Source organism: Channa argus, chromosome 9, assembly GCF_033026475.1.
Source record: "Channa argus isolate prfri chromosome 9, Channa argus male v1.0, whole genome shotgun sequence".
Classification (NCBI taxonomy): Eukaryota; Metazoa; Chordata; class Actinopteri; order Anabantiformes; family Channidae; genus Channa; species Channa argus.
In genome coordinates this window covers 16,953,902-16,981,873 of record NC_090205.1, presented here as the reverse complement: position 1 = coordinate 16,981,873, position 27,972 = coordinate 16,953,902, and the positions used below count along the sequence as shown (strand labels likewise).

At 41.4% G+C, this 27,972-nt stretch overlaps 1 protein-coding gene across 5 annotated transcripts; it reads left to right on the top strand.

Moving 5' to 3' along the window:
- The first annotated feature begins 380 nt into the window (after positions 1-380).
- On the top strand, positions 381-27,972 carry si:ch211-45c16.2 (mitogen-activated protein kinase kinase kinase 13). 5 transcript variants are annotated; one of them, XM_067516098.1, is made up of 16 exons: positions 381-497; positions 9,007-9,068; positions 10,576-10,612; positions 18,058-18,767; positions 19,618-19,801; positions 19,948-20,139; positions 20,878-21,036; positions 21,147-21,305; positions 21,486-21,594; positions 21,811-21,920; positions 22,199-22,315; positions 22,794-22,937; positions 23,047-23,800; positions 23,890-23,960; positions 24,166-24,457; positions 24,565-27,972. In XM_067516098.1, the coding sequence occupies exons 4-16, from the start codon at positions 18,125-18,127 to the stop codon at positions 24,664-24,666; spliced, it is 3,036 nt and encodes a 1,011-aa protein (XP_067372199.1). In that variant the 5' UTR covers positions 381-497; positions 9,007-9,068; positions 10,576-10,612; positions 18,058-18,124; the 3' UTR covers positions 24,667-27,972. The 5 variants fall into 5 exon arrangements, with proteins under 5 accessions (XP_067372199.1, XP_067372197.1, XP_067372198.1 ...); XM_067516097.1 differs by having other exon boundaries at positions 424-820; XM_067516096.1 differs by lacking the exon at positions 10,576-10,612.

The following is a 27,972-nucleotide window of genomic DNA, read 5'->3' as shown; positions in this document are numbered from 1 at the left end:
TACTTATTTAAGCCTGTTTAGTTGCCTGTTTAATACAAGCATTTAACTATTCGCTAGATAATAAATAGATGAATATGACTCCCTTTAGTTATAATTCTTTATGTTAGTGATTGTGATGACTGTGCATTTAGCCGTTATTGGATTTACGTTGTTATTGTCGGTTAATACCCTTTACAAAACGTTACACTATTTTACAATACGTACTTAGTTATAGTTCACCACCATTTAATGGGGACAAGTCTGTACTTTCTGACCTTGATCATAGTTAATGAGTAATCTAGAGGGCCATTGTTTGGGAGCGAAATCTGCGGGCCTCTTTGTCGTGATCTGCAGGATCCATCTGTTCATTAGACGATCTTTGAGGCGTTTACAGGTGAACGGGCCAGAGTGTCCGGAAGTGACGTTGACGCTCACAAGACTAAACCCTTATATTGGACATTGAATAGAGGCACTGAGAGAGATTAGTTAGACATCGAGGGATTTTCCCGAGTTTTACGGTAATATTCTGTGTTTTACGTGATTCTGGTGGAAATACGCAGCGTTGCTAGCGGAATAAAAAGCTCCACATTTGCAGAGTTTATCGAGATTCGGCTTGGTGGTGGTTGTGGGATGGAGCTGAATGTGCTGACTGGGTAATCTGTCAGTGAGCTGCGGGCTTCGGGCTTCAGCACGACGCCGGACGGTCACACCAAGTGTTCCCACTGTTTGGGAATGAATTCCCAGCCAGAAATCGCCACAAAGAGCCGAGTGTCGACTAAAGCGAAGCTGCAGGTCCATCCCCAGTGCGGTTAGTCAGCGGGAGGCAAAGTGCGGGTTGAAGGTATTAAAATGTTGGCGTTTATTATGTAAGCGAGTGGACAGTGTTGTTGAATACTGATGTAGGAAAAAGGCTCCTGTGTGTTTTCACCGGGAGGAGGAGGAAATTACAGGCTGCTCCGTGGTGAAGAGGCTAAATTACAGTGGCCGCTGAAGAAATGTTTGTTTTCGAGTTACTGTAGTTACTAAGAGTGTGCTTTTTCTTTAGTAATTTCATATTTTTGACTACGTGGCTAAGACTGAGGAAAAAGGGATCCTCTGGGAACATGTTTTTTATACTCTGTGGTTTGTTTTGGGTCTATTATCTGCTACGGTGCAGGCGACTGACTTAAACAAACGGTCTGATTCAACGGAGACCGTAAGTGCAACAAGAAGACCAAATGTTTGTTGGTTCCATTTTCTACAATTTGATGATTCAGTTGGGTGTACCTGATGGAAAACTGATCGAAAACATCAGATCTAGTGCAACTCATACTAAGTATTAATCACTGTTGTTAGATATTTTACAGACAAAACAATTAATTATTACAGTAATCCTATAATGAAATCCTAGTGGTCTGGATCAGAGTGCACTCTTAAACAAATACCATGTGTTAACCTAAATGCATTTCAAAAAGTGTAGTTATTATAAAAAGATTTTTTATTATCCACTGCATAGTCTCATCATCTGTTGCCTGTATGTTGGTTTGCATCACTAAATGAACCTTGCACTCCAACTTGCCCAATGTGTTTTTAATGAAAATTGTGATTGGCAGGTTCATCTTTAGGGGTGATGTGCAGCGGTAACATTTCACCCTGCATACTGTCGGTGAGCAGTGCAGCAGCTCTAAGTGGCCATCAGACACAAATTGGATGCAATCATTTGTCAGTCTTTCACAAAGATTTGATGACACAACACTTTTCCGATCCAGCTTTATGTCTTTCGCGCACTTTGACAGATGCATAAGTGATTGGTGCATGGTGTGCTCTGTCACGGCAACAGCAGTATCTTCCATGGTCCTTGTGCTGTGTGGGACATTTCCAGAAAGTGTCCGTGTGTGTCACTAATGGCGCGGCTTCTCTCATAACTGCTGAACACATTTTGTGCAGTTGCAGGTTTCAGTCGGCCAAATGCCGTCACCCACTAACGCTGTGCTAAACTTTACATCCTTCAGGTGTGTGCCACAGAACACCAGGTTTTCAGCAAACACAAGCAGCTGCATACGTAGGCTCCTTGACATAAATTTTATGTGTAGAAAACTCTTCTTTTTAAAAAAAAGACCATTTAACCAGGTTCTGCTAGAAACAAAAAGTGAGCAGGTTGTTTTTCTTTTAAACATTAGAGAAGGCATGACTCTCCATTTAAGCAAAAATTTCAACATCCGTTTTGTTTCCAGATCCATTACAACAGGAGTCCTGGATTCATATATCACATATTGATTTATTTTTAAGAAGTATTGGTTGCAGCATTTGTAATTTCCTATTTAAAAACAACAAAACAATATGCAACTAATACATTAGAACAAAATTTATAATATAGCATATCCATTGGTAGTTCAGAGTTATGTCGTTCTCCAAAAACTCTTAAAAATAGTGTGTGTCACTGATCATTGAACAGGTTAAATCAGAGTGCACTAAATAATCGCAGGAGCACCAGAGTTGGTGGCAGTGGAGTCCTGATGCTGGCATGGAGACAGAAAACTGTATTTATGTAATTGACATGTGTAGCAAGAGCATCAGACGCGTAGCCTTGCATCTGGTCAGATCTCACTAATCCTGGCTCTGGAGACTCTGCTCATTCGTTAACATTTATACAGAACAAGCTTGTTGCTGTGTTTCATGAGGTAAAACGGACGGAGTTTGACTCAGTTTTAATGTGTCGTCAGTGGTGAAGGGGAAAAACTGCTCTCATATGATTGGAGGGGTTGTATGTTTTAGGGATTTCCCTTGTCCATTGACTGAACCAGCTTCATACTTTCTTTCATACGTTAATTTTAATAATAAAGATCAATATTTTCACCAGGGTGGTCTAATGCTAAAGTGCTGCCTGTAAACCCAGCAGTTTTATGTTTCAAATACAGTTGCATGTCACTCACCACCTCTCGTTCTCTTCCATCCTCCTACTATCTTACCTCTGGCATCATCATAAAAAGCCCCCAGATCTCATAAACATATTAATCTCTCAGCTTTAATTAATAAACATCAAAGCTGAAGTTTTACGTGGAAGCTGTTCAAAAAAAGAACTTCCCATACAACAAACAACAAAAAAACAACAAAATTAGGCTGAAGGATGGATGTAAACAAACTTGTGTTGCCTCCTTCCCTCCTTCTTTTTCCTTTTCTGTCTGTGTCCTCTCACTCCCACTCCCTTCGTCCCGTCCCTCCTTTGACTGACATTTCTGTAATGACACTGCCTAAGCTCCACAGGCCTTGCCTCCATCTCATCCGTAGCTTACTGTGCACCACACGCAGGCCCAGCTTGTAATACTGAGAGCCCGCCTGGCACACCTCACATCTATGTCAGCCCACTAACTACCAATAATGACAACTCAGCTTGATTAAGAAAGTGACCTTCTTCCAGCCTCTTGGTGTTCCTTTGGCTCGTCTGCAAAAAGCGAAGTTGTTTGCCAAGGGGTTTTATTGGACACTTGCAGACACCCCACTCGCCGGCCAGTTTGAGGATTGAGATTCTGTTGATGTGGGTTAAGCTCTGCATATCTCTAGGCAGGGGTATTACAGTTATTGCTGTGAGGGGGTTAGATTAATGCAGCATTGTTGAACTCTTTGTTGCTAATATTACACAGACTTGACTTTCTGAAGCAATGGGGGCTGAATTTAAGAGTATCTTTTGGTCACTTTAAGTGTATTTAGAAAAATAATGACATTATCTTCACTCTTTAAGTGTAAATGCAGCTAAACCCCCCCCTTTTTTTTGTACTGTGTACATGAGAAAGTGTGATCACTTCTAGAACATCAATGATGTGTTGGTGATACTGTAGATGTGCACTGTATTCACACAATTGCACATAGCTTTAAATGTACTTCTCTCTTATGATGTGTCTGCCAGCTGAGTTTCTATAATTACCCCAGCCCGCAGCGTCTCATGTGGAGCATATTAACACACACGAGTGGAGGAGCAAGGATCACCGCATGCATGCACAACTTATAAAGGCTGCATGTGTGTGTTTTTGTTGTTGTTGCTTGAGTGTGTCTGCAGTATTTCCGACCCCCTAAATACAAGAGATGCACAGTAACCAATAATTGATCATGGTATAATGTGTGCCTGTATAGTAATAAATAGAAGTAAAAGTGGATGTAGCATATAGCTTGAAAAATGAAAATGTTTATAATAATTTCCATCTTCAATTTAAATAAATTTTTTTATCAAACAGAACTAGGCCTGCTTCCGTTACTTGTGAAAAAAAATTGTTGGTAATGTTATCAACAATGTACTGACACCTTTGTGCATGATAAATACAATGAAGCCTGTTTCACATATGAACTCGTGACATTTTCTGGAGAGTTCTGCCCCGGACATTGTCTGGAGTGGCATTTCACACATTTTAATGCGCAGCGGGAGGTCATCCAAGCGAGAACTGTCCTCGCATGTGAAACTCTGCTCGATTGTAGCGCTAGAATAAACGGAAAGGTCATCAACACGCCCATTTGCTTGCTTTTAATCCCTCTGACAATTCAGGACAGAGCAACGTGCTACACACACGAGCTCATCCACATAATACAAACACTGTACTGGGGGCTCGAAGGATGAAGCCCCACAGCATCTCACTTGGACAATTGTCTTCACACATGCACCTCCTACTGACATGTCTAAAGTCCCTTTCAAACATGCACTGTAATTCTGACATTATACTTTGTATGTATACTTTGTACATTATGCTTTGTCAGGAGGTCATATGTGAAACATGCTTGAAAGGAGCTTTATTTTGTGTTAATCAGGCACATCTGTATGGATGTACCATGTAGTGTATGAGAGAGAGAGGACCACATAAATGTTACATCTGTAAGCACCTTGTGGCTAGTTGGAACAATAGGAAAAGTCACTAATAAAAGACAAGATGGGGCCGGCCATTAGGCTGTCACAAAACAATCCGGCTTGACAAAGGTGACATTGTGGGCAGAGCCACACAGTTGTCTTGACTTTGGCAGGCCACCAAGACCTGTACCCAGTGCAGCTTGACCCTCTTTCTTATCTCCTGCATGACATCCCAGCATGTGTTTATTTCCTCCCACTTGAGTTACTGAAAGCAAGAAAGCTAGAGAACGTTAATAACATTTAATGTTATCTCTGACCAGCTGCTGTGTTCTGCATTATGTTTTTCTGCCTGCAATCCCATGAATCACACCTGGGATTACCAGGTGCATACAGTTAGAGGCGAGGACAGCACAGCCAGGCTTTTTGCCTACTGTTTCTCATCAGTTTGCTCCTGCAGTTGACTCCGAACCCGTGATAAAAAGGGAATCAGTGTGGATGGATTGTTGTTGTGATGAGGGCAGACTCATCTGGGAGCGTTGAACAGTCATTGTTATGTAATTTCCTCTCTGCACGGATTGGTCAGGCTGTGGGTTGTTGGTGGGCTCAGCATTATTACAAGCATTATCGGTCTGTCTGTCTCTCACAATCAGTGGTTGCTGTACACAGGATTCGCTCATCCATGCCAGCCTTTGTAAAATTGACCAATCAGCCAACCAGCCTGTTTCTATGATCCATCTTAGTCCAACACGTTGGTCCTTGTGCATGACTGTTCAAATTAATTAATGATGATTATTTACTAACTTACATATTTATTTCAGATAAATACAAAAATATTGGCAATCTATCGCAGATATTCATAAGGTAATGCCTTCATTTACCTCAATATATAGACTACAGAGTATAAATAATAATAATAATTAATAATAATAATAATAATAATAATAGATTACTCAATGTGTGTCAATGATCTATTTACAGTGGGATGCTAAAATTTGCATCCCTTAAGTTTAAAATGGATAAAAGAGCAAGGATTTTTTTGCCCTCAGCAATAGTATTTTATGCACATTCAACTCATACAGCTATATGACCCTGTGAAAGACTGGTGACATGTCCAGGGTGAACCCCACGTATTACCCAAAGACAGCTGGGATTGGGTGCAATGTCCCCATGGCCCCAGCAGAATAAGCTTTATAGATGATGTTTGAATGGATAACCATACAGTTCCTCTAAGCTGGATTATTTTAGCTACTGTTTAGCAGGACTAGTATATTGTATGTTACAAAGAAGTTATTGGACTTGGATAGCATGTGTGCTAACAAACAAAGATTTCTCAAAATTAAAATTTGTCAATTTCAGTTGTCTTTCTACAACTTTCTTTCTTAAATATTAATTCTACATTTCCGAGTAGTTCACTTTTTATGAACTACTTTTATATGAAACCACCACACATTGATATTGCACAAAGAAATTCCAACTTGGTTAAAAACATTTTTAAAATTTCGCTTCAGGAATTTTATTAAAATTGTGGTTAAACTAATTCTTCATTGTGGCTTGTAAGGCAGCAGTTAACTGTAAACAGATTAGAAACAAGATACTATTTAAACAACATTGATTGTCCAGAGTCCCCCAACTATTCTTCATTGTAAGTGATTGTAACTTTTAACAGGATAACTTTTGAAGATATTTGGATGGCATGGCTATATTATATACTTCTTCCACTAATCTCTTTATGAATTTTACCACACTGGAGGACTAAGTGGGCCTCTATAAGTCTTACTTATTTGTTAGCAATCATATGTGAGTGTGGCCATTGCATGTGACAAATTGGAAGGGTAAACCACTGTAAGCTTAAGTGTGCGATGGGGCTCTTTCTCTTATTAATGCAGGGACACAGGAGCTGTCAGTGTTGCTGTTCCACTGCTGGTGAAATAGTAATGAGTGTGTATAACAGAGCAGAACCAGTGTGGTTTACAGGACATGGAGGTGAGGCCGTGGCACATGGAGCAGTGACTGGCAGCAGATGCATCAGGTCTGTGTGCTGGCGATAGGGACAGAACAGGAGGCTTGGACCACAGCTGGAGTAAAGCTGAAGTCAGCCTGTTTTCATATTCGTATTTGGAAGTGTTTCAAGAAGCTGTCTGGAAATAATTTTGCCACATAGTAAGACATCCAAAGACTTAAAATTGAGAAGGAAGCAAAGCGAACGAGTGTTCTATCATATTTGTTTCTGAGAAGCTTTAAAAAGGTAAATTCATACACTTGTTTGGATTCAAAACACTGAGGGCCTTTTCAATGGAAAACAGGTGCATGTGAGAGATTTTTGAAACTTCTGGATCAACTTCCAACTCTTAATGTAGAGTTATGACAGGTATTATGTATTTGACACTAATTTCCATAAGGTTGCGTGGATTACCAAAAGAATCAAATTAGTTTGACAAGAAAGTCACTATCCTCTCTTTTAGACTTTTACTTGAGTTCGATACACTTTCCAGCGCAAATAAACACCTCAGTATATGAGAGAGAGTTACGATACCATTATTTTTTTGTTGATAGACAAAGTTGTGAGTGCTTAGTGTTTTATGATCACTTTCAAGACTTTCATGATAGGCAGTGGTAGAGGTAGACTTTATTATCCAAATTAAAAGAAAAATATATTTAGAAAAAAATTATTTATTTACTGAGTACTTTGACATTTCTGTTTAGTGTTCGTATGTGTTCTTTCTTTTTTGATTTCTCATGGTCACTAATTAAGTTTTTAGAGATTTTGGCAGACTCCCACATGAACGTCACTTATTGCCAGATATTCTGTACTGCAAGATGTCTACCTGAAGAAGCAGTAATTAAAGTGGAAAGAAATGAGCTCAGATTTCAACTTGAAATGAAATACTCTAAACTTTAAGACATGTCTCATCACAAGAACAAGTGGGACATTTTGAAATTTTACCTTGTATGAGGGTCTCATATGTAAAAGTAATAATTGCTGGAGTAGTAACTTACTGTCTGTCCTGTGCTTTTATTTCTTCAATCTTCTTCAGTGTTTTGAGTATAGTAGTATTTGGCCATGTCTTCCGAAATTCTTAAGGGGGCCTGTTTGCTCAATGGTAAAACATTGGGTTGTGATGCAAGAGGCTGCTGGTTCGAATCCCACCACAACTGGTGTGGCCCCACCCAGCCAGCAAGGGCCACCTTGCTGTGGGTACCGAGCCCGGATAAAACGGAAGGGTTGTGGCAGGAAGGTTATCTGGTGTAAAACCTACATATGAGCATACAAAATTGTTATCTACTGACCTTTGGAATTTGGACCATAGTGCATAGCTTGAAGTTCTCACTAAGTAAACAGGTCAGATATGTGGATTTGAAGCTCCTATGGATATATAATGCCCCTCTCTTTTTATCCAGAGTTCTATTTCTGGCACTCCCCTTGCTGTGTTTTTGTGTATAAACTGCACATTTGTACAGGAGTGTGTGAAACGTTTATGTCCATTCTTGTCTCTTGTTCTGTTTGGGGTCAAAGGAATTCTTGACACTGTGTTCATGTTGGTCTTTGCATTACAAAGGTGTCTTTTTTACCAATCCAACAATGAGGCAGCACACTCACTATTCACCTAATGTCGTTCCCATTAGAGCCAGCATCCTCGGCCATCTGCACCATGACTCATTTGACTGTCATTTCACGCCATTTATAGGCAGTGTTTGGACGCCTCTGCCTCGCCCCAGGATACCAGACCTCCTTTTCTGGCAGTTTCCCCTATTGGAGTGGGGTTTGAGGATGAAGATTAAACAATGCGCTGCCAATATCCCAACCCCCTCAATCCCCATGCATCATTACCGTCCTGCTACTCACGCCCTCCTAATCATCTTCCCCAGAGATCTGAAAGGGGAGACCAGGGTGGAGCATCTGTTCCCCAAGCCTTTCCTTCGACCCGCAAGCCCTCCCTCCTAATCACACTCTTTTGATACCCCCTCTGGTCACAGTCGGTCTCTTTCTTTCCTCTTACTCCTCATATACTGTAGACTACAAACCTTTGCAGTCTTTTAATTATCTGATTACTCAGACATTAAGTCTATTTCTTATTATTCTTATTACCCTGAAAATGGCCTTGCTAGCGTTACATGTCTGTATTATGGTTACATCGAATAATTTTCATTCAATCTATACAGTGTTTAACATGTCACTCACCTATATGATCTCTTTCTGTGTGCGTGTGCTTGCACAGGTGCAAGACAGAACCAGATCAAACTGTGCGGACCTCTGAGATGCTCAGAAACCACCTGACAGGTCAGTACATACACACACACGCAACCGTATGCAAAATGTGCTCAAGTTTTTGATACCTGAGCAGCTACAAAGTCACCAGTTCAAATCCCCGGCCATCTGCAGCCTTTCTGTGTTGAGTTTGCATGTTCTCTTTGTGCTTGTGTGGGTTTCCTCCAGGTACTCAAGTTTCCCCTGACAGTTAAAATGCATTTTAAGTTTACTGGTGACTCTAAATTGCCTGTAGGTGTGAATGTGAGCGTGAATAATTGTCTCTCTGTATATTTCTGTCTATGTGTGTTGGCCCTAAGATAGACTGAAGCCTGTCCAGGGTGTATCCCTGAATCTTGCCTAATGACAGCTGGGATAGGCTCCAGGCTGAATCTGGAGAAAATATATTTGATTTTCATGCTATGTACAAAAATGAATTATTAAAGGCTACCAGTGTGCTGTAGTGTGGCTGTATGAGTTGGAAATGAGCTCAGCTCCTGTGTGTGTATATATAATAATTTGGAGAAAAATAACTACTATGGATGTCACCCCTGTTAACTTTATAATGTGTTTGATGTTTTTGAAATAATGCAGAATAAGCTCCAGCAGTTTGCTAAACCGTTACTGTCCATCACTGTCCACGTCTTGTTCCCAGGCTGCTTTGGCACAAGTAATTGGAAACGGTGCAATTTTATAAAGTTGCATAAAATGATCTAATTTAATTTAGTATGAATTATTTAGCAAAATAAGAAAAAATATTATTTCAGAGGACAAAGGAGAATTTAGTTCTAACAACATCTTTACAAAAAATTATACTAAATGAAGAAGTAACCATTTCCAAAGCCTTTTGGTACAATTATTAACAGTGCTTATTGTTGTAACTAATTATTTTACTGTACATTGACCTACAGAGGATGCATATGTGCAATCTCATCTGACTATAAGGTTTATTAAGATATTTTCTGATATGTTTGGTACATTGTTTGACAGAAAGCAGAGATTAATTTAATATTACAGTAGACATGAACACATGATATCTCACAAATGAATAGTTCATCCTAGAATGTGGGGAAGCTGATTACTGATTTGTTACAAAAGGATTTCACCCTGTGCAGAAACGGCCTGTCCTACTTAGATACACCAGGCAGCCTAACCTGCTGTTCCCAGATGGTGCTGCTTTGCAATACATTCCCCCTCTCCTCCTTCCTTTCCCCTCGACTCTTCATATCTCTTTGCCCCTCCTTTCTGAGTATGTGCCGAAAGCTCCACCCCTCCCCTCCTCTTCTCTTTGGAGCTGTGTCCTCTCTGCGTCAGACGGCTCCATTCATGAAAAGTGTGACGTGAGCAGGTTTTTAGCGACCTAGTCACGCCGCCACCCACCCACTCACAGCACAGGTGGTGTGAGAGTTGAAGGAATGTCCGTCGTTCGCTAGCCTCTGTCTCCCACTGTCCCTGGTTTTCTTGTCTTTTCTTGCATCCTAACGGTCAGTTCAATCTTTCTCCACTTGTTTTTTTGTTTTTTTTTCCATCTGTTCCTCAGGGCTGAAACGGGACCATGAATGTGATCTCTGTCTGCTGTGAGTAATCTGCCGATGCAGTGTCTTTGCCATAGATCAGATTGAAAGCAGAGTAATGTGGATGTACTTCTCCGGCTGGAGTATACGATTTATCTCTGGGGTTTTATCCCTGAGGTCATGCTCCAGTGTGCATGTCTGCAAGAACAAATTGTGTTTGTGTGTGTGTTGTTTGTATGTGGATCAGCTGTCAGTGTTTGTTCAGTAGCAGTGCAGCAGGAGTGGGTTGAGTGGTCGTGCGTCGGTGCGTGCAGGAGCTATTTTAGGCTCAGCTGTGATGCTGCTGCTGCTGCTGCTGCTTTTTGATGCAGCACTTCTCTGTGCCCTCTGAAGGACAGGGTGAGATGTTGGTAAATCTGTGGACCAGCAGAATCCACCCTACACTTCTTCATGTAGCAGCAAAATGAAATGAGCATAGCCTCTGAGGAATTATTATTCTGGTGGTCAGAGATGACAGGCTTTCTGGGGCACAGCTACGGGCAATTCAGTATGTGCACACACAAAGATATAATTCCCTCTGCTTTTACAGTCTCTCATTTTCTCTTTTGTTCAAAAAACCCAGCCTCTCTCATTGTCCCTCTGTTTGCCTCACCATCTTTGACTTTTCTCCCTCACTTTGCATCCTCATCCATCTCTTAATTTACCCAACAGCAGGAAAACACTATGTGTGCCCACCTCTGTCCTCTGCTACTGATCTTATTTATGTAACTGCACAGGATGAGTAGCTGGCAGCCGGGCTTTAGCGGAGAGGAAGGAGAGCTATATTCATCCATCCTTTTTCCGAAGTGTTTGAAATAAAGGCTGTATATTCTTGTGCAAGAGGACTTTGCCATTTGGGTTTTCACTAGACTGTCTGACTTCAGCTGGTTTAATATTTAGATTTACATCAGGTGCATGTTGTGGTTATTTTAAGAGCAAGGAGGGATTAGATGAACCCAGTAGCTAATAGAAACACTAATGTGTATTGATTTTCTGGCTTTCTGCTGTGCTGTGTCTGTTCTTAAGCAGAAAAAATAACAGCACAATACCCACTTCCTCTCATTACTTGCTCTTTTTTTTTTCTTTTTGTATTCTGTAGTTTTGTGTGTTCTATATTGCAGCAATGAAGATGGTGTCAGTCACAGTCAGTCTCCTATATATATGTCCTTGTCTGTCACTTTTTTGTGGATCTGTCTCTCTCCTTAGTCCTTGTTGTTGGCGGGCCAGGCAAGCCGTCCCTATTAAAGGAGTACAAGGGGGATTGTTGTGGCAGCAGCTGTGTGTCTGTGTGTGTGTGTGTGTGTGTGTGTGTGTGTGTGTGTGTGTCTTGCTGCCTCCTGACCGTGCAGGGTAGACGGGCCCATTTCACATGGAGCCGGCTCCTCTTGTGTCCTTTGTTGTTGCTCTGGGAGTCTTTCCCATTGGAGCGTGGTCAGTACAGTATTGTGCCACAAGCATCCGCAACAGACTCGCAGCTTCTTTTTTTCTGTCTCTCAATTATTTTCTCTGTAACAACTTCACCCTCATATCTCCCTCATTCAGTCCTCCGTGTCCTTTTTTTTCTGTTTGCATAATCTTTTTTTTCCCCTCTACATTTCTCTGAGCTATTCTTTCCCTCTCCCATCTCCTTGGACCCACCGTCCCTCTGTCTGCTTGCATTCATAATCTATCTGGATATATCTGGTTAGTACTATGTAAAGCTTTATTATTAAATATCACTGGGAACAATGACTCAGCTTTTATTGAAAAGGGCAATATTTAAGCTTTGAGGGCTTTTCAGCCGAGACTGTAAGATGGTTGCAGATTTTAAGAGGCGCTGTGTCCTGGTTGCAGTGCTGGCTGCAGATTCACTGTGAGGTTAGGAGAATGATGCTGGAGGGAGAGTGTATGACATGTCAGTAGTGCACATGCTGTTCTTCATTTGTGGGTTTTGACTTCAAAAGAAGTGAAAACTATTTGTATGTGCTGTTGCACCCTTTCATCCTCCTATCAGCCAGCTCTCTCTTTCATTCATGCACCTGACCTCCCCCCTCCTCCTTCTGTGAATTCTTAACAACAAACCATTTATCCTTCACACTTTTCCACCTGGCACTTTCCCTGTGGCTTCTGCAGCGGCTTTGACCTTGTTTCTACTTGCCCAGAAGGCCAGTTAGTGTACAGGGATTATTGTTTTGTGGCCTGCTTTCCCCTCCAGCTACCTCCCAGGTATTTAAGTCAGCCCAGGTGAGTCACCAGAGGGAACCAGAACATGAAGAAAGGATTAGAATGAAATGTCAGCAGTTTGATGGCAGATGCCTGAACGCTTTGCCAGAATTTGTTTATTTTTCCTTTTGTTATCGCGCCTGCACCAGTAGATTATTACTTTCACCCACCTACACCAGGCTGTCCAATCCCCTCTGGCAGGACTCATGGCCATGGCAGCGAGGGAAAGCTGATTTAGACATCACCCCACATCCCGACAAACAAATCAGGACTGGGTAGCTCTGTTGGTCTCGGCTTGATGTTTAAATTACTAAATGGGTTAGAATTGCAGCAAAGAAAAAAAAAATAAACAAATCAATGATCAATATGTTTCTAGATTCCTGATTCAAAACACTGAAGACTGGCCATGAAAGTCCACAGTCTGCATTGACAAGTATAGATATCAAAGTGCGACTGTTCAGCTGTGTCCCAGAATAGCAGACTGTCACATGTGTAGTTCAGGCCAAAGAGACTCCAAAGCTACTGATGATAAGAGACTTTGTGATTGCCTGGTCTAGTTTGATTGTATGCTTTCTAAACTTGCTCAGTGGAGAAGAGTAGCGTGCATTTTTTTGTAACCTACTTGTTTTGAGGAAGGAGGTCAGGAGGAATGGAAACAGTCTGGAGCAAGTATTTATCTTCCCTCACTGCAACGAGCTCTTGAACATGAAACTATAGAATAGTCTGCTAGATCAACACGGTGTCTGTGTAAAGTGCCTCTTTGTGGTGTTGTCATGTGAACTCCTGTGCCTTTTTATTATAGAAAGATTTAATCTCAGATTGGACAGGTGTTGAGATCAGTTTACATTAAGAGATTCTGATAAATGCAAAATACATAAGATGTTTATTTGTATAGTGAATATAACTACATTTAGATTTTACACAATAAACTGTTTTACTATCTGACCAGCTTAGTGGTTACAACCGTGACCTCTGGGCCTCTCCAAACCTCAGTGTTGGATGAGCATGAGCGTGACTGGTAGCAGAAGGTCAGGGTGGATGCTGTGTTGACATAGTAACATGAGAATGATGAGGTGGGATCGGGGCTAAATTGGTTCTTTGTTTGTGGTGCAGCTGTCACCTAAAGGGAGGTTCCTCCTATGGGGCCTAGCAGGGCTTCCCTTAATGAGGAACAGAGTGATGGAGACACAGATGACTCTTCTGATGCTGCTGCTTCCTCCCCGAAACTGAGCATTAATCCATTGTGCATGTCTATAAGTGTTAAAGGGCTTTGTATTTCTATATTAATATGCCATGGAAGGTCCATCTGGTTTTGCCAAAGTGCAGCATGTTGAAACACAAGCCCAAAAAAAACATATTGGCATTTCCTGAGTGTCACAAAAAAGCCTTCCCCAGTGGATTGCTGGGAGTAGTAGGATTATTGGTTCTTGCCATGTGCGTGTGCATCTGCAAGCATGATTGTACTCTGAACCTGATCCCCCTGCATCACCAGCTGCCATGTACACGCATACAAACTGGTACAGTAAAAATACCAGTGAGAACTGTCTGTGCCAGCACTGCTCTGCACAACGAAGTGTCAAAAATGTTCTGACCATAATCCATTGTTCCATTGGATGTTGACATTAGGACGTCTTTACAGAGGCAATAAATGAAAGGAAATGCGTAGCGGATATATGGAGGGGGAGGGCTGAATAGGGTTTGTGTTTGTACAAGCTTGTTTCTAGAGCCCTGTAGAGGGATTAAAGGATCAGCCCATGATAATTTCTCTCTCTCTTGCTAGCTCCCTGTGTCTCTCTGTCTCTCCTTTATTTCATCCATTCTACTAAATGTCTGTTGTGTCGTCTGAAAAGATAACTACATTAAACATGCACACATGCAACACAATGTTCTTTAACATCAGAGGGGCGGTCAATGCGTCCTTTTACCCAGTCACAGTCACTTTTGGAAAGTCCTGTAAATAAATGACTGTGTAAATGAGACCATGGGCCCTTCTTGATTAGGCACAGACATTATATACCCATAGTGATCTTTCATTAGAGATTAATGGGAAAGAGCGAGAAGTCTGTTTTCTGTTCTTGGTGTCAGATATAGACTCTGCCCGATTTCTTTTCTCTTTCCCAACAGGTTGAAGCTGGACTGAGATGGTACAAATGGATAAAAAGTATAAAAGGTTGAAAGGCATCAGATTTTCTGTCAGGCTGTGCTCTCTAGTCATTACTCAAGTAAGATAATTGCATTGTTTTAGAGATTACCGTGTGTATGTGTCTATCCAGCCGACCACATCCACTGTGGCCCACGTCAGAAGCCCAGCTCTAAGAACTGTCCATGGGGTGGAATTACAGCACGGGCCTTTACTCTCGCAGCTTGATTGTCTCAGCTGGGAAAGGGACGGATTTATTGGATACCTGAGCGAGCATTCTCTCCTTCCCCTGCACTCTCAGCAACCTGCTTAGAGACAAGCTTGCATTATAGATGAGCATCTGGCAAGCAACACACTCTCACAGTGCTCAGGTTACCTCCAATAGATACACACAGATATGGTCCATGCATTTGCACAGACATGGAAGCAGTATTCATGTGGACGTATGTAACTAGACATCTCCAGTATGCTTTGTCCTACTAGGGAACCTATCATCTGCCTCTCTGTTTCCCAGTCTGTTTTGTTATGCACTCTAGACTCAAGTATCCAGAAAAGGCAAAATGCCAAATAAATCCATAATTAAAAACACATATATTAAGGTCTGAAATCCACGATGGGTGTTGTGGCTTTACAGTATTTCAGCAGTAAAGTTATCTGCATCGTAGGAATCAGAGCTTGATTGTACTTTGAAGAAGAGCTGTGTGCTCATGCCAGCACTTGCCACAAAGGGCAACACAATCAGTGTGTTTAACTTGACTTCCATGTAACACAAAGCCAGCTCACCACTCTGTCTCCTCCTTACTGGACTTTGATCCCCTGTTCCTGACTGTACACAATGTACAGCCTCTTGATTTTTACCTCTTTCTCTCTGTCATGCGCTCCTTATTTTCCACTGCCCCCTCAGACTTGATTGAATTTCCGAGGTCATGTCCTCTTTTGTATATAGGGAAAAACTGAAGTGTCATTTGAACACCAATTGATCACTGCTGTGTGATGCTTTTTTTGCCAACATTGGTAAAGAAGCCCGGTCAGAATGTAGATAAATGGCCATCTGTTTTTATTTGTTGCAAGTGTAGGCTACACTTGCAACAAATTAAAGCCCCCATGTGTAGGATTTGAGCATTTCTGACTTTGGCAGCTCCTAGTGGTAGTGCTGAAACAGACCATGGCAGACATCACTGTTCACTGATACACCAACACAGACAATGAATGGTAGCAGAACAGATAGAGGCCAAAATGTTTTTAATATGACAGAGACAGACAGTGTAGTTTATTCTGACTTAACCCAACATACATCTTCCTGTAGCCTTATTTATTCACGAGACATGTGTATTAATCCACATCTAAAAATGGCTCATGAAATGTACTGCTTACTCTTGTGTAAATAATGTTATAATAATGCTAAAATCTACAGTGCCTATCACTTAAATAACTAGGCCTTTTAAAAAATATACATTACCGATGTCTTAAAAACATGTCAAAGTAAGTCAATGGTTTTCTACTATTTTTAGATATTTAATGTCTCTAATATAGGACAGACAGGTATCATTGGGGAACAGGGGTTATGATATGCAGTAAAATCGCCAGCCTGATATAAAACCAGGACATGTGGTTACTTTGGCATGTGCTGTAATCATTCAGCTACCAGGGAACTTTAGTTATTGCCTTTGAATGAGATTTGTAGGAAAATGTACAACACTAACCTTATTCTTTAATTGTTGATTAGTGAACAACGCAGTACAAAAACTAACAGAATCATTCTTATCTCTCTGTCTGTGCTGTTTATACCCTGGTAACTGGTGTGATTTTATTTAAATTTTTTATTTTATCTCACAGAAAGTATTTCCTACTATATCAAGCAGAGTGTTATTGTTAAACACAGAAGTTTATGTGTGATCTTGGATTCAGCATACATGATAAAATGATCTTTCAACTTTCAACCACATCACATTAACAGTAGTTTGAGCCCTTGTTGTCACATGACCACACTTCCACACCCACACGATGACACTTGATCCGACTCAAATGACGACTCAGGTTGTTCATATTTAGCTACTAAGTGTAAGTGAGGAAAATTTTCTTGCATGTTGTCAACTTGGTTTGTTCTTTAAGCTGTGTGAGTTAATTTGAATTCAGCTTCTTTTTTTGCTACAAACCTCAGACAGTGGTGACGACAGTCTGTACCTTTAGTTGAATTGATTTAAGGTTTGGCTATCCATGCCATGGAAGCTTTTCTTTCTATGCATTTACCTCTGGGTGTCTAAAGTCTATAATTTATGGCAATATGGTCTTGTGATGATATCTTAAGAAGTTTTCAGGTTTCTAATTTCCTGGAATATCCTAGCTCGTGATTAGTTATTAAGAACATAAAGATGTTTTCAACTATGTGAAAAAGGTTCTCCTTTTAATTCTATCACTTCAGCGTTGGTATCAAAGTATTACAAATGTTGTAATACAGGTTTTTACACATATAGCCAGCTCCTCATGACAACATGTTGTCCATGACCTTAGTGTTTAAAATTATTCCTGATAGAAAGCTGTGTCCCTAGCTTGACCTTGGCAAAACATATAAACATGTCTTGTGTAACACTAGCAAACAGATTAAGATGGTGTATATTCTCTCCTGGTGAATGAGTGGCTGAAGAAAACAATTACTGTTTGCTGCATAGCTGGTTATACATCTGTGTTAAAGGCTAAGCAGCGAGAATGGTTTGTGTGTGCCAGGTGTTTTGCTCTTAGCAATCCTAATACACAGCAAGACTTTAATCCATACTATACTGCTTCACAGAGATTGTGGTAAAGCCCCGTTGCGTGTGTGTGCAATTGTTTTAAGCCAGCTGATTAAAAAATTTTCCCAGAATTTCATTGTTTGCATATTTTACGCTACCTCCACCCTGCACTGTTTGTGGATCCTATACCATAAATAACAAGTTTTAATGTAAGCTTTTAAATCACTGAGAGGTGATCAGAAGTCATAATTGTCTGTTGTTTTAGAGGATCTTCAATAATTCATCAATAGATTTAGCTTTTTATATTAAATGTGCATTTGATCTTCTATGTACTTTATAATTAAGCTAACCCATCGTTTCTTTATTCTTGTTTTTATTTTTCTTCCTCTCTGTTGCAGGTTATTTTCAGCATTCAGACAAACCTGAGCGTTAGGACGTGCCCCACTCATCATCACTGCGCGTCCCATGCACATGCATGACACTATGGGTAGTTCCCCCGAGGTGCTCTCGTGGACTTCCTGCCCCAGTCTGCTGGTGGGCAAACTGAAGGAGGAGCTCAAGCTCACTGTGGTTGGAGACACCATGAAGAAGTCAAACTCGCCGAGCTCCCAACCTCAGCCTCCTCAGGCCCCTCCATCTAATTTGCCTCCTCAGATCATTACAGACTTGGCCCCACCAACACACCTCCCTGTTCCCCTCCAGACACTGCAGCTGCCCAGCCAGGACGAGGACTCGCTGCTGGGGTGTGTAAGCCCCCCTAACACAGCTTTGAGCGTGGATTCAACCCGGAGCGAGGGTGGGCACTTTGACAACAGTGTACTCCAGTTGCAGGAGCAGGACCATGAGGATGCAGGATCCCCTGCATCCTGTGAGCACGGTGGATGTGGCAGTGGGATGGAGGAACAGATGGGAGAAGAAGATTGTCCCATTGACCACAGTGGAAGGGGAAGACAAAGCCACCCACATCACCCTGACGACATCAAGCTGCACTTCCAGAGAGCAGGGCCTGGCTCGGGGGGCTTCCTAGAGGGGCTGTTTGGCTGTCTTCGGCCAGTCTGGAACATAATAGGGAAGACATACTCTACAGAATACAAGCTACAACAGCAAGGTTAGCTCCTGGGTTTTGTCTTCCCACATGGTATCAATTCAGAAACTAAATGCTCTGTGTTTAATTTAAATGTCCCTGTCTCTTTAAGACTTCGAAGAAACAAACCTCAGATTTCCTCCAGTTTCTCCTAATGAAGTCTGAATCTGTAATTTGATAGCCACCCTTAGCTTCACTATATTGCTGCTGTGGTGAAGCTGCGAAGCTGTCAGTTTCTATTGAGGTCATGGTAAAGGTAGACTCACCTTGCTGCAGGGCTGCCTGAACTGGGTGGACACAAAGGCTACAGGATACAAGTCAATGTCAAACAGAACTGAGCTGGGTCATGGTGGTTGAGCACCTAATGTTCAGATGTAGCGGACTAGAAATTTTAGCTGCTTAGGCTCGTCGCTGTTTCCAAAACAGTGCTTACTTGTATTAATAAGACAATAGATACATTACTTTTATTTAGAGTTTTAACATCATGCTCTGTCTCATTGCCTGTTGTCAAAATATATCAAGCAGAAAGAAACTGCACCAAGCTAAGGAGTAATCAAGCCCAAATGCGAAATAACATGTAATATGTTTTTTTGTTTGCTTTAAAGGTGCTGTCAGGTGGTTTTCATTATCTTTGAACAGTGCAATGATTCCAGCCTTTATGCCGAAATGAATTCACTGGCTGCTACTGCATCTTTGTCTTTATGCTCATGGCAGAAAAGCACGTGAGCTTATTCCCCAAAACAGGAAATGTGACAGCACTAAAAGTGAAACCACACAGAAAACAACACAAAAGATTAAAATTAGACAATCGTATGGACTTAAAATGAACACTATATAGTTTTCATCTTGACAAAATGAAACCATCTTTTTCCAGATATGTGGGAGGTTCCGTTTGAGGAGATTTCTGAGTTACAGTGGCTGGGAAGCGGTGCACAGGGGGCTGTTTTCTTGGGCAAGTTCCGCTCTGAGGAGGTGGCCATCAAGAAGGTGCGTGAGCAGAAGGAGACTGACATTAAACACCTGCGAAAACTCAAGCATCCCAACATCATTAGCTTCAAGTAAGTCTAAAGCCACTTGTTTGTTTTCAGGTGTTGTCCTGTTGTATTCAGACTGTGGACATCTGACTGTTTCTCGCTGTGCTTGAATAATGACTTAAGTTTGTCTGTTGGTCTACAAATGTGTTTTCTGTGTTTACTCAACCTAGGGGAGTATGCACTCAGGCACCGTGCTACTGCATCATAATGGAGTACTGTGCCCAGGGCCAGCTGTATGAGGTGCTGAGGGCAGGAAGGAAAGTAACCCCCAGGCTGCTGGTGGACTGGGCCTCAGGCATTGCTAGTGGTATGAACTACCTACATCTTCACAAGATCATCCACAGAGATCTCAAGTCTCCCAAGTGAGTTTCTTGTTTGTCAATATTATTAGATGAGAATATGTCCTTATTGGCACTCTTCACTTCTACCTATTGCAACCTACTTATTTTATGAAAAGAATCATCCTTTAGTTCACTTCAAAAGCTCATTGGATCTGTGGGGAAGCACAGTTTGTTTTCTGGCATTACACAGTGTCGTACTTTCACACGGCACCCACAGGCTATAGCCACATTCTTAAATCTGATTTGTGAAGCTCTAAAACGCCTTGTTTAAGCCAACAGCAGAAACAACAATTCAGCCTTTCAGCTTTGAATAATCTGACAGCAGCACAAATGTGAATCTCAGAATTATTAAAAGCCAGTCGCCTTAATGTAAAAGTAAAACAAAGTGTTCTGTCTCTTAGTGCTTATCCTCTCTCATCCTCTGCACACTGTAGTCCTGTTTCTTTAATCAATATCATTGTGCAGTGCCAAACACAGTATTAGTCAGCGCAATGATAGTAGGCTGAATGTGCTGGAAAGGTCAGTTTCATTCTGCTAATGGGGTGATTCAGATGCAGAAATGTGCTTGTGTAACAGTGAAGTCTTTTAGGCTTAAAGATTGATCTTAAATGCTGCAAAAAGACACTCTGAACCCTTTTCAAGCCTGTGGAATGTCGCAAAAAAACCTATATTCTAAATACAACAATGTTCTGAATTTTTTAACCCAGGTCATGCTAACAATTGTGTTTTATCTGTGTCTTTTCGGTTTGTGTGTTATAGTGTTTTGGTCACCCACAACGACACTGTGAAAATCTCTGACTTTGGAACATCCAAAGAGCTCAGTGATAAAAGTACAAAGATGTCATTTGCAGGTACGGTGGCCTGGATGGCCCCAGAAGTGATTAGAAATGAGCCTGTTTCTGAAAAAGTAGACATCTGGTGAGTACTAAAATGCTACATATCAAAAATATTTAGATGAAGAAAGATAATTTAACGTATAAAGTACATATATGGAGACCCGTGCATAATTTTTTTGGGGACTGTTGCAGGTCATTTGGAGTTGTGTTATGGGAACTGCTGACAGGAGAGATTCCCTACAAAGACGTTGACTCCTCAGCCATCATTTGGGGTGTTGGCAGCAATAGTCTTCACCTTCCTGTCCCTTCCACCTGCCCAGATGGGTTTAAAATCCTCATGAAACAGACATGGTGAGAATGAATCATTCAATAACATCCTTGTCCACCATTTTTAATCTATTGAAATATTGAAACCTCTTGAAATATTTCTATTAAAGAACTACTTAAATTACTCTAATTGCCACACACAGTCTAAGAAACATACACATTCTTATTTAATCAATTTTCCTCTTTACGCTTTGTTTATTCGAGGCAAGGCAAGCCTAGGAATCGGCCGTCATTTCGTCAAATCCTCTTACACCTCGACATTGCTTCTGCTGACGTTCTTGGAACTCCTCAGGAGACCTACTTCAAGTCTCAGGTCTGCACTAAACAAATTAGCTCCACTTAATATCAGTCACAGGATTTTTTTGCTACACTTAGTACTGTATGCACTCAAAATAACTACTGGATTTCTGGATATTTATGCTAAGCATTGCTAAGCAAATGCTAAACATTTCTGGATATGTAATTGCTCAATGAGAACATTGTTGTCTCAGCCATAGCTTTGATAGCAGTGTGTCTATCCACATTACAGGCAGAATGGAGGGAAGAAGTGAAGAAGCATTTTGAGAAGATCAAAAGTGAAGGCACCTGCATCCACAGGCTGGATGAGGAGCTGATCCGACGCAGGAGGGATGAACTCAGGTGTGTGTGAAATGAAAGCTAGAGGCAGACATGTTCGCATTCAGCCGTAAACAAAGTGCTAGTAAACATGTTGAGAGCATGGATTTTCTGCCTGTCTGAAACAACTAAACATAGTTGTGGTTAATCTGTAAAGATGACAAAATACATCTGAAATCGCAAAATGAATTGTATATTTTAACAGCTATTTACCAACTTGCAGGGTGTGACTGTGGTTTTGAAAATGAAGCAGAATGTGTTTGGAAATTAAAGCTGGCCAACCTTTCCTGTTTTCCTCTCAGGCATGCTCTGGACATCCGGGAGCACTACGAGAGGAAACTAGAGCGAGCTAACAATCTCTACATGGAGCTTAGTGCCATCATGCTGCAGTTAGAGGTCCGGGAGAAGGAATTAATGAAGTATGTGAATAAGTCTTTCTCATTACTGTATCTGGCCTATCTGTTTTACTAATATTTACTCCTTTCCAAGGGCATTTTCACTAACAAATATTGAAATTTATTTTGAATACCCAAAATGATCTGTGTCTGTTTTGTGCACTTCTGTAGAAGTTTGTGGACTTTAATTAATTTTAGCCTAGAGTGTGCAGGCTTTTCTGAATAGTATGACTCTGAAGTCTCAGTAAGATTCCCTTGACGACTTGTCAATTCATTAACCGTTTTTTCCTCTTGTGAATGATTTGTTTTGTACGATTTAAAAATCACATTTGTAAATGTTAACATATTCAACTTAATTTTACACACATCTGTGTACATGTGTGCTTGTTTTGGAGTTTGGAATTATCAAAGTACAACTCTGTGTAGGTGTGAATGATGATATTAACTTTTATTGTTATGCACTCCTAACGTCTTATAACTCCTAAATAATTCTATCATACAGGAGAGAGCAGGCAGTGGAGAAGAAATATCCTGGGACCTACAAGCGGCATCTGGTCCGACCCATCGTTAGAGCCAATGCTGTAGAGAAGCTCATCAAGAAGAAAGGAAGCATGTCCCACAAACCTGGGATGCCCTCCACCAAAAGGTCTGAGCGTTAATTAAACTGTTAATTGTTAGTTTAAGTATTCTGCTAAAGCTACAAGTCTGTCGCACACAGAATAAAATAATAAATACATTAAATGCATTTCTTACAGGCCAGACTTGCTTCGTTCTGATGGAATCCCCAGTGTTGACCCTCTCCCCTCCCCTTCACCACTGTCCACCAGTCCCAAGGTCTCCACTCCTCCTGGCAAAGCCCGCTACAGAAGCAAGCCTCGTCACCGTCGCGCCAACAGTAAAGGAAGCCACAGCGAGTTCCTTGGGATGCTGAAGCCTGTTGCTGGGGCACTAGAAGACACACAGTCTCTCCAGGAGCAGTCGTTTCACAACCATCACCACCGTCACCCATCATCTGAGGGTCCCTTCCTCCCTTTGAAAGGCCGGGAGGAGGCCGTTGTGAACTGTGCCAACAACCTGCGCTACTTTGGCCCCGCTGCTGCTCTCCGTAGCCCTCAGACAGACCACCTGCAGTGCCGTGTTTCAGGCTCTAGCCCTGACCTCATTTCCACTGCTGTGGATGCAGACACTCAACAACGGACTTCATCCTCCAGCTTTAATCCTATACCGACAGCTGGTGCTGGTTCCCTGTGTCCCTGCTGCCAGGCGCACCCCTTCCCTGGTTGTCTACATTGCCAGGAGACCCTACCTGCATCCAGCCACCAAGAGCTACCCCACTACTCACTTCTCTGCACCCAAAAAGGGACCAAGTCTTCTTTAGGGGTGCCTAGCAAAGATACAGCTTCAGATGGAGAGCCCATGAAGAAGAATGAACATCAGGATCATGAGGCAGCCCAACACACACACCCCATGTCTACTGCACTGCCCCGCACTCTCAGACCTCTCAGGAAGGCGAGCACAGCTAGAAGCTTACATCTGTGAACTTGTAATGTGTGGTTGTGGAAACTGTAAAAGATGATGGATAATTGCTTTTTTCACAGGGTGGTGATGAGTCATCTGAAGAGGAGGAAGGAGAGGTGGATAGTGAAGTGGAGTTTCCACGGAGACAGAGGTAAAATACAGTTGCTTAGTTTCCAAACTTGACCCTCACTGTGTTGTAACACTTACACCATGTGGTGCAACACACCACCATAACGGAAATGATTAAAGTTTCTAGTATCAGCAAGCCCCAAATACACTGAGTCAAAGATAAAACAGGCTCAAAGGCAAATGTTAAAAAAAAAAAAACACAAAAAATATCTTATGCTCACTCACAGACCTCACCGCTGTATGAGCAGCTTCCAGTCCTACTCCACCTTCAGCTCAGAGAACCTGTCTGTTTCCGACGGTGAGGAGGGAAACACCAGCGACCACTCCCACAGTGGACCCCTGGAGAGGCTGAGCATCAGTCAGGAGGAGCACCTGGACGAGCTGCTGTCCCACACACCAGACATCCCCATCGACATCTCTACCCAGTCGGATGGACTCTCTGACAAAGAGTGTGCTGTTCGCAGAGTCAAGACCCAGATCTCTCTGGGGAAACTGTGCTCTGACGAACACAGCTACGAGGTCAGTTACTGTAGATGTGAAACGATTTGTTTAAATTAATGTTTAATGTCGTCCCTGATGTTAGTTCTTTGCTAACATTTGCCTTTCTTTTCTGTGTCCTCTCTCAGAATCCGCTACAGTTCGGTGACTCAGATTGTGATTCTTCAGAAGCAGAGTGCTCTGATGCCACAATTAGGAACAACAAAGTCGGAGCCCCTTCCTCATGGTGAAATTCGTGGCTCACTTCTGTTTTTGCCTGGAGGCCATTGTGTACTACTCTACCCTGCAGAAAATACAGCAATAAGAGGACAACACTGTAAACATATAGCAAAGCCCCATGCAATCTCTCTAACAACCTCCCTTCTGCTCTCCCTACATAAACCCCATTGCCCTTCATCTCTAGCACAGCATCCAGGCAACCCATGGCAGGGATTCCCTTTTGAATGATAATGTACAGTAGATGGTGTAATATTCATAATTTATTTTTGTCTTACTTTTGAAGGAAAATTCAGGACCACTGTATGTTCTCTGATCTGAACAGAGGAAAAGAAAAACTGATATTTTGAAACTGAGCATGGGCGAACTGTGTGTTGGGGAGAGACTGAGTCTGGATGAAGATGCAGTTACTGTTGATAAGAAATATTTGTTGTAGGGCTGATCAGTCTGAGGCCAGCACCTGTGGGAGGTTGCAGCACTTCATTGGTCTCTTCAGTCAGTCTCTCGGGCGACTGACACATACTAGAAGTGTCACCACAAGCCTTTTGATCTGGCTTCAGTCGCTCGTACTGTTTTAGTCCCAAAACCCCAACCAACAGGTACTCTCTCCTACTACAGTTTCACCAACCTGGTTTATCATAAGTTTACAGTGCAGAGCCCCAGTACCCCACCTCTTCCATTTCCAACCCATCCCTAAAAGGGAACAGGGAGCTCATGGAAAAAGTGTGAACACCAGCATGAACTAGACGCCTTGCAACCGGACTTTCTACCCCTCCCTTGGTGTAGTCATCTGGACCACCAACCTCACCCCAACAGTGGACTGTCCAAGCATGCCTGTGCAGCTTGAAAAATGCAACAGCTGCCAGAAGACTGCATGACAAGTTGGCAAGTGAATATGAAGACTCTGCTCACAGCTAAGGGCAAATTAACTGAGAATTATTCTCTCCAACATGCTCGTCCTTCTCTCTAAGACAAAGCCAACATCATCGTAATCATCAATGTCATGACTAGAGTTATTGAGGGAGTTATCTCTGTGTTTGTGTGTGAGTGTGAGAGACAAAGAGAAAGACTGCAAAGCCCTTTCCTCTTCATTAGACATTACAGCTTCAAGTCTCATCTCAGGATTGTTCAAGAACTTTGAGAATCTGGACTGGACCAATTATAATCGTAGGTAGGAATGTTCTTCTAGTGGCACATATTATGGACCGTGCGGGAATATTAAAAAAGCTCTCAAATTATCCTTGATGTTCAACCCTTTATCACTGTAGTGAACATCAATGTTGTTTAGTCATGTAGAGAGTTTTAGTTGCAGGTGCGGTATACCATTTCTTGAATTCACACTGTGCAGCTCCCCCCATGTACTTTTATCTGACAGGGCCATTTATACTGTCTGATACCTAAATTCCAAAAATGCTAATTATTTTCTGTGCTGTAATGAATCAAACAGCAATAATGCAAGATGGTGCTCAGGTGAGAAAGAAGCTGCTTGCTCAGGATCTGGGAAGTCTAGCTGGCTAGACACAACACGCTGACCAGTAGCTAGAGGAGAGCAGCAAGTGTCAAAACATCTTATCAAAGATAGAATATTTTTAAATTGTCCCTTTTGTTTTAAATGAACTTGCCTTTCTGGGGCTTGGTGCTCAGGTTTTATGTCGCTTATTGAGAGTAGGAGCAATATATTGTTAGCCACTAGATGGTGACAGCTATACCAACTTTGGGATCTGTACATGTCCTAATTTCATTCCTTTTTTTTTTAAGCGGGTAATGTATCTGGTATTTCCTCTTATCACTCAAATCAGAGATCGCCAGCAATATTATCATTATTTATTTAATTTTTTTGTCTTCTTGTGTTTGAAATGGGATACTGCATCTGTGAGCGCTTTGTCATTCTTGTTTGAGTGTTTCTCCTTCACCTTAATGATTTTTACAGTTGAAAACTAGAGGGCCAGGGTTGAATTGAATGATAATGATGTCAAGATGTCCACTCATGTGCATGCAAATGGCTGAGATACTACGTAAGGAATATAAGCCAGAAACAAGGCCACAGAGCATTTAAACGGCTCTTGGATTTCAACAACCTCATCTTGGTGTATATAAACATCTATAAGTGTAATGTGACCTGTTTCTGCCCCTATGGACCAGTAGGCTTGTTTAAAATGAGCAGGAAATTATTTAATCTATATCACCTCAGTATTTAACACTGCAGGGGGTGGAGGTAGCACAAGGTGAAATAAATACTGTACTGATGGTTAAATTACTTTTAGCTTGAACACTTTGGGAAAGGCCTATACCTGGTTCTGCCTTTCCTTGAGTCTCCTCCAACTTTCTTCACTCTGTTTACGTTTGTGTGAAATAACCTAGCGTCTTGTAATGACTGGGTAATCGGATCAAGCTGTTAATAACCTAGTCTTTCTGGCATATATCCTGTGAAGAATGATTGTTGTAATTTGTGTTTATTATTTTTTTTTTGGTAGCTGGCCTACTTGATAATTGAATTTAATTTATTTTTGAATGACTGGTAACGTGTTGTGTACTTAATTTCTGGCAGCTTTAGAATTGTCATGACCTGTGATTTCTCCTGAAAAGTATTATTTAAAGGAAGCACAATGAATTGGTATGGGAAGAAGACAGTATTTTGAACATTGTCATATCATTGATCCTGCAGGGGACCATTCATAATTCTGGATGAAGTATTCATTTAGATCATTAGCAACATCTAATGTTCCTAAAGCTTTTTAAATGTAATCTCAAAATGGGTTACAAGGAATCACTTTGTTTCAACCAAAAGTCAGTCAGTGGACTGTCACAGGGTAATATGTGATGCCAAGCCCTTCTCCTTATTCTTTAAAATCAAAATACCAGTTATTTACATCTGAATTTCTTTGAAATTGTTGCTAACTAAGGACCCATGTATCAGACATCTTCTACTTTGTTACTGTCCTTTCCAACTCTATTTCCTTTTTAATGGCATTACGATCAACTAATCCTGTCAGTTTCTGGTATTATCCAGTGTACATTGCAATGGGTATCTGGGAGAATAGAATCAGAGCAAACAACTGCATGGAATAAATGCTGATGTACTGTACCCAAAACAACGTGAACTCTCCTCTGTGCTAAAGATTATTGGTGATATTTTTTTTAAAACTGTATGTCAATCAGGTTATGTTTTAGACATTGAATCGTGTATTAACAGCACCTGTAGTTGCAGAATGTAAATTTGATCTAGGATTTTAAAGGTACTAAGGTTGCATATTCCTGCTACCCACAAACAGTTTTTCGTCATTAATTTATTTGTTGAGTCATAGTTTCAATAAAGGTTC

Bases quoted from the DNA above. Each gene is read 5' to 3' on its own strand.
- si:ch211-45c16.2 (XM_067516096.1), top strand. From the start codon at position 18,125: ATGCACATGCATGACACTATGGGTAGTTCCCCCGAGGTGCTCTCGTGG. The intron at 22,316-22,793 runs GTATGTGAATAA...TCTATCATACAG, and splicing joins CGGGAGAAGGAATTAATGAA to GAGAGAGCAGGCAGTGGAGA. The intron at 23,801-23,889 runs GCGAGCACAGCT...CTTTTTTCACAG, and splicing joins CTCTCAGACCTCTCAGGAAG to GGTGGTGATGAGTCATCTGA.